At 31.0% G+C, this 12749-nt stretch overlaps 1 protein-coding gene across 1 annotated transcript; it reads right to left on the minus strand.

Annotated features, from left to right (window-relative positions):
- Positions 1-1992: 1992 nt before the first annotated feature.
- On the minus strand, positions 1993-6526 carry LOC129882728 (exocyst complex component EXO84A-like). Its single transcript, XM_055957157.1, has 7 exons — positions 6200-6526; positions 5604-5701; positions 4076-5129; positions 3397-3825; positions 2972-3157; positions 2677-2813; positions 1993-2488 (listed from the first exon to the last, which is right to left on the minus strand). The coding sequence occupies exons 1-7, from the start codon at positions 6353-6355 to the stop codon at positions 2209-2211; spliced, it is 2340 nt and encodes a 779-aa protein (XP_055813132.1). The 5' UTR covers positions 6356-6526; the 3' UTR covers positions 1993-2208.
- Positions 6527-12749: the final 6223 nt, after the last annotated feature.

Genomic DNA, 12749 nt, shown 5'->3' on the forward strand with positions numbered 1-12749 from the left:
TTTTATATATATAAATGAATAATGCGCATGACATTAGGTGTGGAGCATTGAGATTGGTCACAGTTCCAGTTTTGAATTATATTTCCTACATACATATGCTCAAATTGCCTATCTTGATATATGATTCATTTGAGCATTCTTACATATTTACTTTTCAGTCAGTTTGGCTTACATACCAGTACATGTTTTATATGTACTAACGTCCCTATTTTTGAGACACTATATTTTTATCAATGTAGGCTAGAGTCTTCCACACAAGTGGCAGATCTAGAATTTTATTCAAGTCGGTTCAAGTTACACAAAACCATGACGACAGTCAATAATAAGAATTATCGTCTTTTTTTTAAATTCTCGTTATATACCTAAAAGTTGTTTTGAGGTGATATTACAAAAAATATAATTTATTAAATTTTTATCTACTTACAAGAAAATTTTCCACATACTTTCAATTTAACATGCTACTTATTACTCTTATATATAAAATATATAATCTATTAAAGTCTTATCTACTTAAAAGAAAATTTTTCACATACTTTCAATTTAACATGCTACTTATTACTCTTATATATAATAATAAAACTACAGCAATTTTAAAAAATCATAAATAAAAATAAAAAAATATTAAATACTAAATAAATAAATAAATAAAAATGCACTAATCTAACTTTCGTGTATACCAAGTAAAAAAGAAAACAAATACACAATTTTTTATATTACAAAAAAATTACAACTAAGTACGATTTAAAAACTATAAATATATAGCCTAAATTATTAAAAATTTCAAATAATTCTCAAATACAAACATAAAAAGAAAATTGAACTAATAAATTTTAAAATATTGATATTATTATTTCCCATGAACTAGGAGTCTAGAATTATAATGGTCTACTTCTATTAGTTACTTTTAAAAAGGAAAAGTACCTGAACCAACTACTTGTGACTAAAAAAAATACTAAAAAGAACAAAAGTTATGCCTTAATTGAGGCTCAATCTTGAATTCATGAGGCTCAATCTTGAATTCATAGGATGAATTTGAAATCACAAGCCACTGATCCGCCTTTCAACATGATTGAGTGGGTTCATTTTATTTTTATATACAATTTCACAAAATAATTTATACATGTATAAATCAAAAAATTTTGACAAAATGGGTTCAATTGAACCCACTTGAATCAATGTAGGTCCGCCCTACTCAGGATAGCAGACATTTCTAGTAGACCAGTTACTTTCAATTTATCAGATGGTAAGCTCCACCTATACTTGGAGCTATCAGTCCCGGCAAGTTATCAGATTCTCAAATGCAGACTCTTTAAAGGCTTCTTAGATTTAGTTTTGTTTCAATTGTAAAGTAGCTCAGAGGATCCTTTTGTTATCTATTTTTAAGTATGTGTCTTGGTATTTGTTCTGTTGCTTATGAGTCTCTACAACTTTAACTTGAGTTTAGTACATATAATTAGCAGGTGCTTGTACCAATCCTCGATGTCCGCCCCTTTCTAGTTAGGGGCCTGAAAATATGATACTTCTAGCAAAGTTCAGGGTATATTTGTTCTTTCTCATATACGATTTTTTTTACTTCTTTGATTCAACGACTATTTTGAGTTTTAAATATCCCCCTCGTAGATTTATTTTCTTATCATTTTTTAGTGTAAAAATATGAGAAATAAAAAAGAAAAAAGTGTGAATGAAAAAAGAGAAAAAAGTAAGAGAAAAATTTTAAACTAATTTTTTTGCGGTTATATTACAATTTATTTTTGTATCTGTAAAACAAAAATGGACATCTATGATAAATTTTACAAGAAAATGAGTGAAAAATAAATTTAACCATCAATTAATAAATCTAATTTTAAAAAATAAATAAATAAATTTACAACTAATTTTGTAACTCTGTTAAACCAAAAGGGTATATTTAGACCATTTGTAATAGTAAGAGTATATATACGTCACTTTTTAACAAGGGTATATCAACTCTAAATTGCAAAGTTATGGGGTATATCATACTCTTTTCCCTTCTTTATTTTGTACATATTTTCATAGGTTAAACACAGATTGAAGTTCTTACTTACCACTAAAATATAAGTGATCCAACTCATTAGAATATGTACTAATGAGTTTGTACCATTGACGATTCTCCATATCAATTGCTAACATTTCCAAATTGCCTCTTGAGAGTTTTATGGATTGTTTTTGTTTCTTTCAGTCCGTTTCGTTTCACCAAACGATATTACTGTCATGAAAGTCATTTTCTTCTTCAACACTTGCATCACCTTCCTTATGTACAATACCTATCTTAGGGATCTTGATACAATTTGTAACCTCTGGTGTATGAGCCAAGAGTCTTAATACCTCTTCTGATTCAGTAGCTCTGTTTGTTTGTTCTTCAGTATTATCAATAAACTCACCGCTAAGCATTTCCTTTTTATCAAGTTCATGCAGCTTCTGCAAGGTTTCAATAGCAGTCTTTGTCGCCCATCCGACATAGATCATGTACCTGGAAGAGAACAATGCAATATGCTGAAAACTTGAGAACTTTCGCTTTATGGTATTTATACTTTATATACACCGACAGTGTAATTTAACCTATGGTGGCTTGATAATGTAAAAGTTTTCTTCTAAATTGTTGGTTTATAGAAGTTAAAGATGATAGTTTTAGATCACCATCATAAAAAGAAATGTTACCTTTCAAGATCCATCCCAGCAGAGAGGAATGCTGATTTTATACGAGATTCAGAATCCAAATAGACATTCATGATTGTATCAGACAAGTATCCTCCCCATTTTGCAATTTCAAGGAGAAAGTGGATATCAAGAGTAAGCTGTTTAAGAGTCAAAATGGGTATTTCATTAAAGAAAATGTGAAGAAGATTATGAAGCACTAGACTGATTATTACTAGAATTTGATTGTGAAAAAGAAAAAGGCAGGTTCAGTGTGTGTGTATCAAAGCTTATTCTGCAAAAAAGAAAATGCATGTACCTGTATATACTTGCCACACCATTCATCTGGAAAATTCTCATCAGTGATTTTCGAAGTTTCTTCTTTATCCAAAATCATATCAAACATCATCTCCATCAGCTCAATGAATAGATCCTTTAACCAATTCATTTCGATAAGAGTGTCATCGGCATGTTCTTTTAGATTCCTTAACGCAAAATACAATTCCTGGTAGTTTGATGTCCCAAAAAAAGTTCAGAATAAATATTTATTGAGGATAGATCACATGGTGAAATATTTTAAGAGGGTAAAATAGTCAAAAGGCTATCCTTATAAATGCTTTCTTAAGGGGCATGTAAATGAAAATCACGACAACTATTTTGAGATGGAGGGAACTAACATTACATACAACACATAATTGTGCCATTACTTTGGTTAATGCTTCAGTCTGTGAAAGGGAAGCATACCTGGTAAGAAATAGAGGGCTCTAGATCAGTGCAACATGCTGGAGGAGGACTACATCTATGGCCACTTTCAAGTGGCCAGGATTTAAGAATTAATTGCTTGCAGAATTGAGATCTTAGACGACCACAGTTCTCGTTAATGAAGAGCTCATAATTAGCAATCTCAAACTCCAAGTGGTAGGTGTCACTGAACACCCTCCTAATCATACTGGAGGAGATTTGTGCTAGTTTTGATAAGTTAGAAATAAGAGAAACTTGTTGCTCAACTGACTCTGCAATATTGATTCTTGAATCGACTTCCTCAATTTCTGTCTGATTCATCAGTGCGCTCTCGAGAATAGAAGTATACTCTGTAAAAAGATCTAGAAGGCCTCTCAGAAGTAAGCCTTCAATATTTAGTTGGATTAGCGGAAAAACTTCTTCAAGTATGGCCTACAATAAAACGACAGAAAGCCATTATCTTCTTGCTTTGCATCTTGTTTTATTTCTAAGCAGATTGTAGCTATAGATATGGCTTCAATTTACGCAAGTATTGACCAGATTTCTTAACTGTGAGCATCCTAGTTCATACTCAACCGACTTGAACACTTCACAGACCTGATATACTATGAATAGCCTATGATATGTATCCGAAGTTACTACTAACTTATGCTATAATTAGAGCAAAATCGATATAACAAACCTGATTTAGTGTTATGAACTTCCGACCACTGTTGGTAAGCAGACAATATTCTGATAGCAGCTGGCCTCTGTTGGTGGAAGAACTATCAGGCAACAAAATTCCTGATACTAGATATCTTCCCAGAACCCAAGTCTCACAGGAGGTAAAGATACCAATCAGTTTCTTAAAGTGTTTTACATGGATCTGTAAGACCTCTTGTATACAGGGACGGATATGCTCTATCAAAGATGATTGCAATTCAATTCCCTGTGCCTCTAACAAAGAGCAATAAGCCATTGTGGATTGTACAGCCTCCGCTGCTGTTGATAGGCCAGTACTTGGCTCTACCATGGATATAACATAATTATTGAAACAGACAGAAAATATTGCAGTTTGTTCCATCACCCACCGATGTAATTTGGATTCATAAGATGAATTATCACCATGCAAGAGGGTGAAACTTTTAGCTGCTTGGGAGATCATGGAAAATAAGAACTTCGAGACTTCTCGAAGATATAGTTCGTGTGTATAGGCCTTGGAGAAAAAAAAATCATGTGTGCCATCTGCAATACGTGAATGATAATACTTGAGCAATATTTGAGTTGCAAGATCACTTTCACCAATTCTACAGAGTCCAACCAATGCTTTCTGCAGTTCAGGTGCAGAAACGCGAGGATTTTTAGCTACAACTGTTAACTGATCTGCAATCATGGATGTCTTCTCTGATATTTTAGAGTTATAACACGTCAATTCATCCATTAAAGGGTTCTCCGCCAACGGGCTATCTTTGAAGAACTCAGCTTCCTTCTCCAAGAAAGAAATAGCTTCATCCAATCGATGTTCTGAAAGAAGATCATCCAGAATTTCAAAAATCTCTTTTGTGTGAGCATCAATAATGCTGGACAAAGATGTATAATCCGGTAAACTGTTTTCAAGATTTGAATCTATCTTCTCCTCTGCAAGAAACTTTAGAAAAACACCATTTGTAAGATCTTTAATGAGCCCTTTCTGCTTTGCAACCTGATACTTCAGTTGCAATAAGTCACTCTCTAGATTTTTTGTCCCTTCAAATATCCTGCCAGGAAAAGACATAAAATTGCATTCTAGTACTGAAGGCTGTATACATGTCGGGATAGCGTATTTATTGGATTGCAGACTGTAAGTAAGAACATTTTGGCAATAAAGTGGCAGCACAAAACAGACAGTGACGCGTACACCCTTAATTCTTATCAGTAGTAGAGCCTTGGCTCCAGTATAGCAGTTTTTAAGTCTGTTAAACCATAGGTCATATGCATTTGATAACAAGGGAAGATCTTGATAGATAGTATCACATTACAACAACAACATACCTAGTGAAATCTCACAAAGTGTGGTCTGGAGAGGGAAGAGTCTACACATACCTTACCCCTATCTTGGAGGTTGAGAGGTTGTTTCCGATAGACCCTCAAATAGAGAATATCGTATTGTCGAAGTATAATCACTAGAATAAATCACAAGAAATCATCAAAAAAAACTTTTTGTCATCGGTTTTATAGAGCAAATAACTAACCCAATAAATGCTGAATAATTTGTGAAGATGATTTGCTGAAAATCTTCCTCGGACTCTCTTTTCAATTCGAGAAGTTCTGAACAAAGGTGAGTAATACCCTGCAAAATCAAACATCATTAGAAGAATTTTTGAACAACAAGGAGTTTTAAGTGTCACACGTATAAAAAAAGGATTGTAAATTTCCATAGAGATTAACATGTTAAAGACATGATTAAATATAAGTATGTCAAACAATTTAAGTTTTTAAATAAAAGAGTTTACACTGTTTAACTAGATACCACAAATAGGATGTTTAGCTTTCAAGTCTCATTTTCACTTTCATCAAAAAATTGATTTCAACGTGGTGGAAGCATAACGAAAATTAGATGCGCACATACGGATCAAAAATTAATTTCTCTAGAAGAAAACTACCCCTAATTGTCGAAGTTGCTACAATAATTCAACAATTGCTGCTGCAACAATCCAAGCAACTGCGATAAACTAAAGATAAAAAGCATGTCTTGTGGGTCTTCAGGGAGTAGCAGATAGTAAGTTGAACCAGTAACATAAAAATTAATGCTATGAAAAGGTAAAATTAATCGTTGAGGAAATGAGACCTTAGCAGTCATGGACTGGAGCTCTGTATCAGTATCAAATTCACTGGAGACAGAGGAAAAGTCAGAGGCAGAATGAGCATCGGTTGAATCGTCATCGGCAGGGATATCCCTGAACCGAAACTTTGATGTCGAAGAAGCAGCAGTAGCGGTTTCCATGAGGAGATTTTATTGGAGGGAGTAGTACTACTAATGTTTAAACAAACTCATTTGGCCATTTGACATATCTGTAAATATGGGGCAAAAGCTTTGATTTTGACGTTAGAAACTGCCGACGGAATCTCTCTTGTTTTTCCTTTCACGTTTCCTTGTGCTGTCATTGCCTCTGCCGGCATCTTTTGAAAAAAATGACATAATACATAAACATATTTTTTATTTTTCATCTTAATTTATGTCCTAAAATTTTGATCAATTTTATACAAGTTTAAGTGTTTAGTTATCCATATCCAAAGTTAAAAGGGCATAAATATCAATTGAAGTCATGTTAAATGACACGTTTATTTATTATGCTAATAAAAAATTAGGTTCTAAAATTATACGAGGTGGGAATGAGCGAAGCAAGGGTTTTTGCTTTCACCAGGGAAATTTCCTATTAGGGGGCGTTTGAGTTATTTAGGTATAAAATATTACATAAGTTTTACCATGTTTGGTAGCATTTTTGTGTAAGGTATAAAACTCAACACACATAATATTATGTTTGGTTAGAAAATTAGAAAATCACATGACTAATACATATATAAGTTATGAGTCAATTTATGTATTATTTCATACGGGTAAAAGATTAAATAAGTTATATCTGAATAAAAATATAAATTGACAACTTTACCCTTCACCATGAATTTCCGATGCTTCAGCGATGTAAACAGGAGCAGTGACAGAAGCAACACCAACTCCCAGACCTACTAAGAGTCGTCCAACTATAAGAATGTATGGATCCGGAGCTGCAGCCATTACCAAAGATCCCAGTATGTAAACAACAACAGCAGACAGAGTAGCTCTCTTCCGTTCAAAATAATCATTAATCCAGCCCCCAGCAGCTCCAATCATCGCACCAACCAATGCCATGCTGACAATAGTTTCCTGCAAAATCAGGAAACAAAACTTTTAAGCATGCAGGAAAAACAAATTGACCAGAAATAGGACTACCTAATAAGTGTTATTGGCTCGCTGCAGAAATGAGGAGGAGGTAGGCAATTGAAGTCCTATTTATTGTATAATTAGCAAAGACAACATTGGTAATAAATTTGGAGAATTTACTACTACAACGAAGTAAAGAACATTTGATAGCTGATAAATCACATCCCTTGTTTGCATCATCACGATAAATACAAGTAGCATCATGTCATTTTGCATCACAGTAGTCTCTCTGATTTCTTATTTAGATGATGTTTAGCTATTTGTATGTTCAGCTGCAAGAACTTTGCATGAGATACTAGTAGTGCAAGATTTCTTTCCTGTTTTTACATATTTCTTAGATTTATACAGTCTAGTTGGATTCCTTAAATCGAATTCATAATGTTACATTGATGCCTTTTCAGACTCCCCTTAATTTGGAGATATTTTCTGCTGTGCTAATTTAAGTGTGAGCATACTTGATCAATATACACTTTTCTATTCATGACAGTTGTATATGCATTCCCATGGAAATAAAATCTCACATGATCAAACATCTGGACCTTGGGAAGCTTTGTGATTTAAACTTTTGATTCAAGGATATAATGGCAATAAATAATTTATTTCTAATAAGTATATAATGTTTATTAATTTTTAACATAACAAATCAACACCCAAATAAATTATTAAACCTTTCCTAACTTAATCTTGCATAACTAAATCTTACATTACTAATACTTGCATAACTAATACATGTATTATTAATGCCTACATAACTCTAATCAGCAATCCAACAGCCCCTCAATATCCAGTCATGTGACTAATTTGAAGTATTGAAGGCTCAAATCTTTAATCTTCTCAACAAATAAAGAAGGTTGAACTTATCGGTGACCTCTTAAAGTTAGCGTTAATTTTCACTTAGACACTTCAATTAGGCTTTGTTCATTTTAAATATCTCATGTCACGCCCCGCTGTATCATTATGACACTTTTTCACAATCTTCTATTGACCCTATGCGTGTGTTGACCAAACGTGCCCACGTGGATTAAATGACCAATTATGTCATGCCAACTCATTTTAAAGAGAAAAAGTTAAGGATCAAATAAATTAAATGGCTTTGACCAATTAACAAAAGGTTTCCCCTCCCACCCCTCATCCCCCGTTCCCTCATCTTCTCTATCAAATTAAACTTTTCACCACAACAGTAATCTTCTTTTTCAAATTTCTCCTTTTTCATTCACATAATTATCTTCTCCGTCATATTCCTCCATTTTCATGGTCTTTTTTACAAAATCCACTCGATTGCATTATTTTCTTCACTGCACCTTTCTCCCAATTCTTCATTTAATTTGATGTTTAGACGTGTAAATATGAAATTTGAGAAGTTATAATCTAGATTATTATTTTTTCTTTTTTTATACTTAATTTTATTCTCCATTTCTTTTTTTTTTCTTTTTTAAAAAAAGGAGTTAAAGATTGTTGGTCCTACCTTTCTTCTTACAATTTCTCTTTTAACTGGTGAGCTCAAATATGTATCATGTATTGGGATAATTTCATATATGTACCAAAAAGTTATTAGTTTACAAAAAAATATAGTCATGTTTTCATTTACATAAAAATAGCCAAAAAGAGGTCATGTGTTAAACACTATAGGGCTCAATTCGGCCCAAGGCCATTAGAACTTTTTTGCTTTGGGCCTGACGCAGTAAAAAATTGTTTTGGGCATAACGCAGCAAGTTAATATTGACAATGTATTTTGTTCAACGCTACAAAAAATTGCAGTGTTGATTTTTTTGTAAAAAAAATAAATTATTTTGTTGTTTTTTTTTGCTTCGTTTTCTAAATAAAAAATATCATCTCTTTTTTTCATAAAATTTTTTTGAATTTTTTTCATCTATCAATATTGTATAAAATGGTGTAAAAACATATGTATATATAATATACAAATAATTATGTGTGTATATGTAATGTATCGATTTTTTATAAATAGTTATGTAATGTATCGATGTTGTATAAATAGTTATCTAGTCTGTATGTAAGGTATCAATATTGTATAAATATTGTATAAACGTGTATCAATATTGTATAAATGATGTATATGTGATGTATAAATAATTATGTAGTGTATATATAAAAAAGGGCAGTCCTGTGCATTAAATGTGTAATCATGTATCGATATTATATAAATAATTATGTAATGTATTAATATTTATTTGACTATCATGCATTTTCATCTTAATAAATAAAAGAATAAAAAAAAACGACATAAACATTCATTTTTTCCACAAAAGAAGTGAAACAATTATAAAAGAAAAAAAATAAAAAAGGAGCAAAAAAATTAATTAAATCAACGATTTTTTTTAAATAGCGCAGCAAATTTTTATTTTTTAAATAGCACAGCCGAGTGGTCATTGACCATTTTTTTTGTAAGATAAAAAGTCATGGCTATTTTTTCAAAAGGGTCGAATGGCCGATGGGTGTAATTTGCCCTAATGTATTGTGCTCAACAATTTTAACAATATGTTTTTCCACGCAAATAATAGAAGGTCTGAAAATTGGAATGAAACCCAGAAATTCTAGAAAGAGAAAATGTAAGAAGATGTACTGGCTGAAAATGAGGAAGAAGGAAAAAAAATAGGCTAAGTAAGCCTCATACGCGCCATTAATGAGTGTATCACACTCACTTTGCGACATCAGCAAAAAGTATCAAAATGACACAGAGAGGCATGATATGAGGTGTCTAAAATGAATAAAGCTTAATTGAGATGTCTATATAAAAGTTGGTGCCAACTTTAGAAGGTCACCGATAGATTCAGCCAATAAAAAACTTGTAGAATACTTTTTCAATAGTACTTACATATACAATCTAATATTTAAGTCATGGACTCTTTTATTGCTTTTTAAAAAAAATTTACTCAATAGTTGGATCAAATAAGATATTAACCTTTTTTTATTTTAAAGTTACTTATTCATATATGTTGATACCTAATTTTAACTCTCCACAAACGTATATTAGTTATTGAGTTTCTTCAATTTTAAACAATCTGAAGTAATTGCTTTTATAAAATACCAAAATATTTTCAAGTGTATTTTTAAAGAAATTTTTATCATTCTTATAATTTTTAATGATATATATATAGTTCTATATAATTATTAACTTCTATAAATATTAAAAAATAAAAAAGAAAATTATTGTTTCGTAAATTAGTAGCTTTATATTTTTTAATTAATTAGTTTATAATTAAGTTAATTAATTTATTTTGTTAGAATTAAGAAGTTCGTTAATTAATTATTGTTGATTCGTCTTATCTAATTTTTAGTTGAATTCACAATTAAATCAGTTTGGCTATTTTGTTAAGCTTAATTGACTAAAATATCAATTTTCGTGTGGTCATTTTCCTTACAAATTCAATCATTTTTTCACTCCACCCTTAACCAAGTTTCAAGTCATTTTTTAGCTCAAATTTGAGCCCAAAGTCATCCCAGCCCTATTTATCATCCCACTCTCTACAAACTCAATAACAACAACAACCTATACTACTACAACATACAAACACTTATACACCTAAAGGTCAATTCTTATAATAATTTTAGCCCAACACCAACTCACTATAATATATATATTACACTTATACAATACTAATCCACCTCTTCTTTTTTTTTTCCTACTTCCCAATCCCACTTACCCCCCCCCCCCCCTTTTTTTAAAAAATTCTCAAAAATCACCAGTCTCCTACCCCCACCCTTGTCCTTTTTATTTTTTTTCCCTTTTTCAACTCACCAAATCCATCATTATTCAAAAACCCCATCATTATTCCCACCAACCTCATTCTTTTTAAAATTCCTCCATCTTCTTCATAAGAAAGAGAGAACAAGATTAAAAAAAAAGACAATTAATCAACATTCATCATTTTTCATCAAAAATATCAAAAAACATTCAAGAACACACAAAAAAAAGCAAGAAAAAAAATACTGCAGAAACAAAACAAAAAAAATAGAGAAGAGAAATAGGAGCTGGATTTTACTCAAAAAATTAATAAGAACACAGAAGCAACATTTCTTTTTTAAAAAAAATAGTATTCCTATAGCAAAAAGATTTTGAGTCCATTTATTTTTGAATTCAAACTTTCATCGGAACTCCATTTGTGGTGGTGAAAAAGCTTCAAATTCGTTGTTTCAGTCGCTGCCCGAAAAGAGGTAAAATCTTTTCTCAATTTTATTTTATTTAATTATTTCATATTTTCTATTTAGTTGATTCGTAATCTTGTATTTTTTTAGTTAGCATGTATTATAATTAATTAAATTAATGATATAAATTTCTTGTCTTGCTTGAAATGTAGTGATATTTTAATCAAATATGTGAAAGATCTTAGTTTCGTTCATTATTTTTTCAAGTAATTTTCTTTAACGATATAGATTTTCATGTTTTCAATTTTTTTTATTTTATCATGATTTAGATAATAAATATATGCTTAAGTTACTAGTTAGTTAGAACTTTCATGGCTTAATTGATTTAAATTTTGCTTTAAAAATTGAGTTAGTATAATGTATAGGTTAATGCTATGTTCTTTAGTTACTTGAATATATTTCTATATATATATTTTTTCTACATGTATGCATGTTGTTAGTCATTATGTTATCTTATTATGTTCATATGTGATCCTTTTAAATGTTATGCATATATACATATGTGTGTTTTGATATTTTATTCTTATGCCTCAAATACTCACCATATCAAGTTAAATTTAGTGGTAATTGAATCATGAGTTCTGTTGTCCTATTCATTTACTGTGAAGTTATAATGCATATGACATATATATGTGTGTTTGTTTGTTAATATACAGTAGCTCATATTTGTATTATTAAATGTTATGCATGAATTGGTCTCTTAGTGCAACACATGATTAATTAGAATTAATGAGGTATCTCGTCCTTAAATTCAAGTTTCATATTGGTTTTCTTTAGATCCTAGTGATTGCACTTAAAATGAGATGTGTAAGTATCTTTTATTCAATTAATAAGAATCATATCTCAATTGCTTTCTCTCTATTCATTTACTAATCTTATATTTTTTGTTTATTGTATGAACCATCGTCCGAGTCCAATATGGACTTTCTCTATTATTTGCATTTCAACGTTGAGCCACGGAGGCCCAAATATCCTTTTTTTTGAGTCATCCTCTTCATAAAAAATGAAAAGGGATGCTGATTTACAAGTTGCTGGAGCTAAAAATAGGCTGTATACGGTGTATATACAATCCGATATGCATGAAAATAGTAATGTATACACTGATATACGTTGTATATATATCCACGATATACAGTAGAATTGGGCTTAAGGCCCAAAACGCAAGTGACCCAATAACTTATATATGTCCTTTTTATTTTGTAAACTTTACCTAAATCACATACTGAAAAGGCCCAATTACGATGTATCCCTC

Source organism: Solanum dulcamara, chromosome 3 (genome assembly GCF_947179165.1).
Source record: "Solanum dulcamara chromosome 3, daSolDulc1.2, whole genome shotgun sequence".
NCBI classification, from domain to species: domain Eukaryota; kingdom Viridiplantae; phylum Streptophyta; class Magnoliopsida; order Solanales; family Solanaceae; genus Solanum; species Solanum dulcamara.

Bases quoted from the DNA above. Each gene is read 5' to 3' on its own strand.
- LOC129882728 (XM_055957157.1), bottom strand. From the start codon at position 6,355: ATGGAAACCGCTACTGCTGCTTCTTCGACATCAAAGTTTCGGTTCAGG. The intron at 3,826-4,075 runs GTTTGTTATATC...GTTTTATTGTAG, and splicing joins AGTTCATAACACTAAATCAG to GCCATACTTGAAGAAGTTTT. The intron at 3,158-3,396 runs GTATGCTTCCCT...TCAAACTACCAG, and splicing joins AGCCCTCTATTTCTTACCAG to GAATTGTATTTTGCGTTAAG.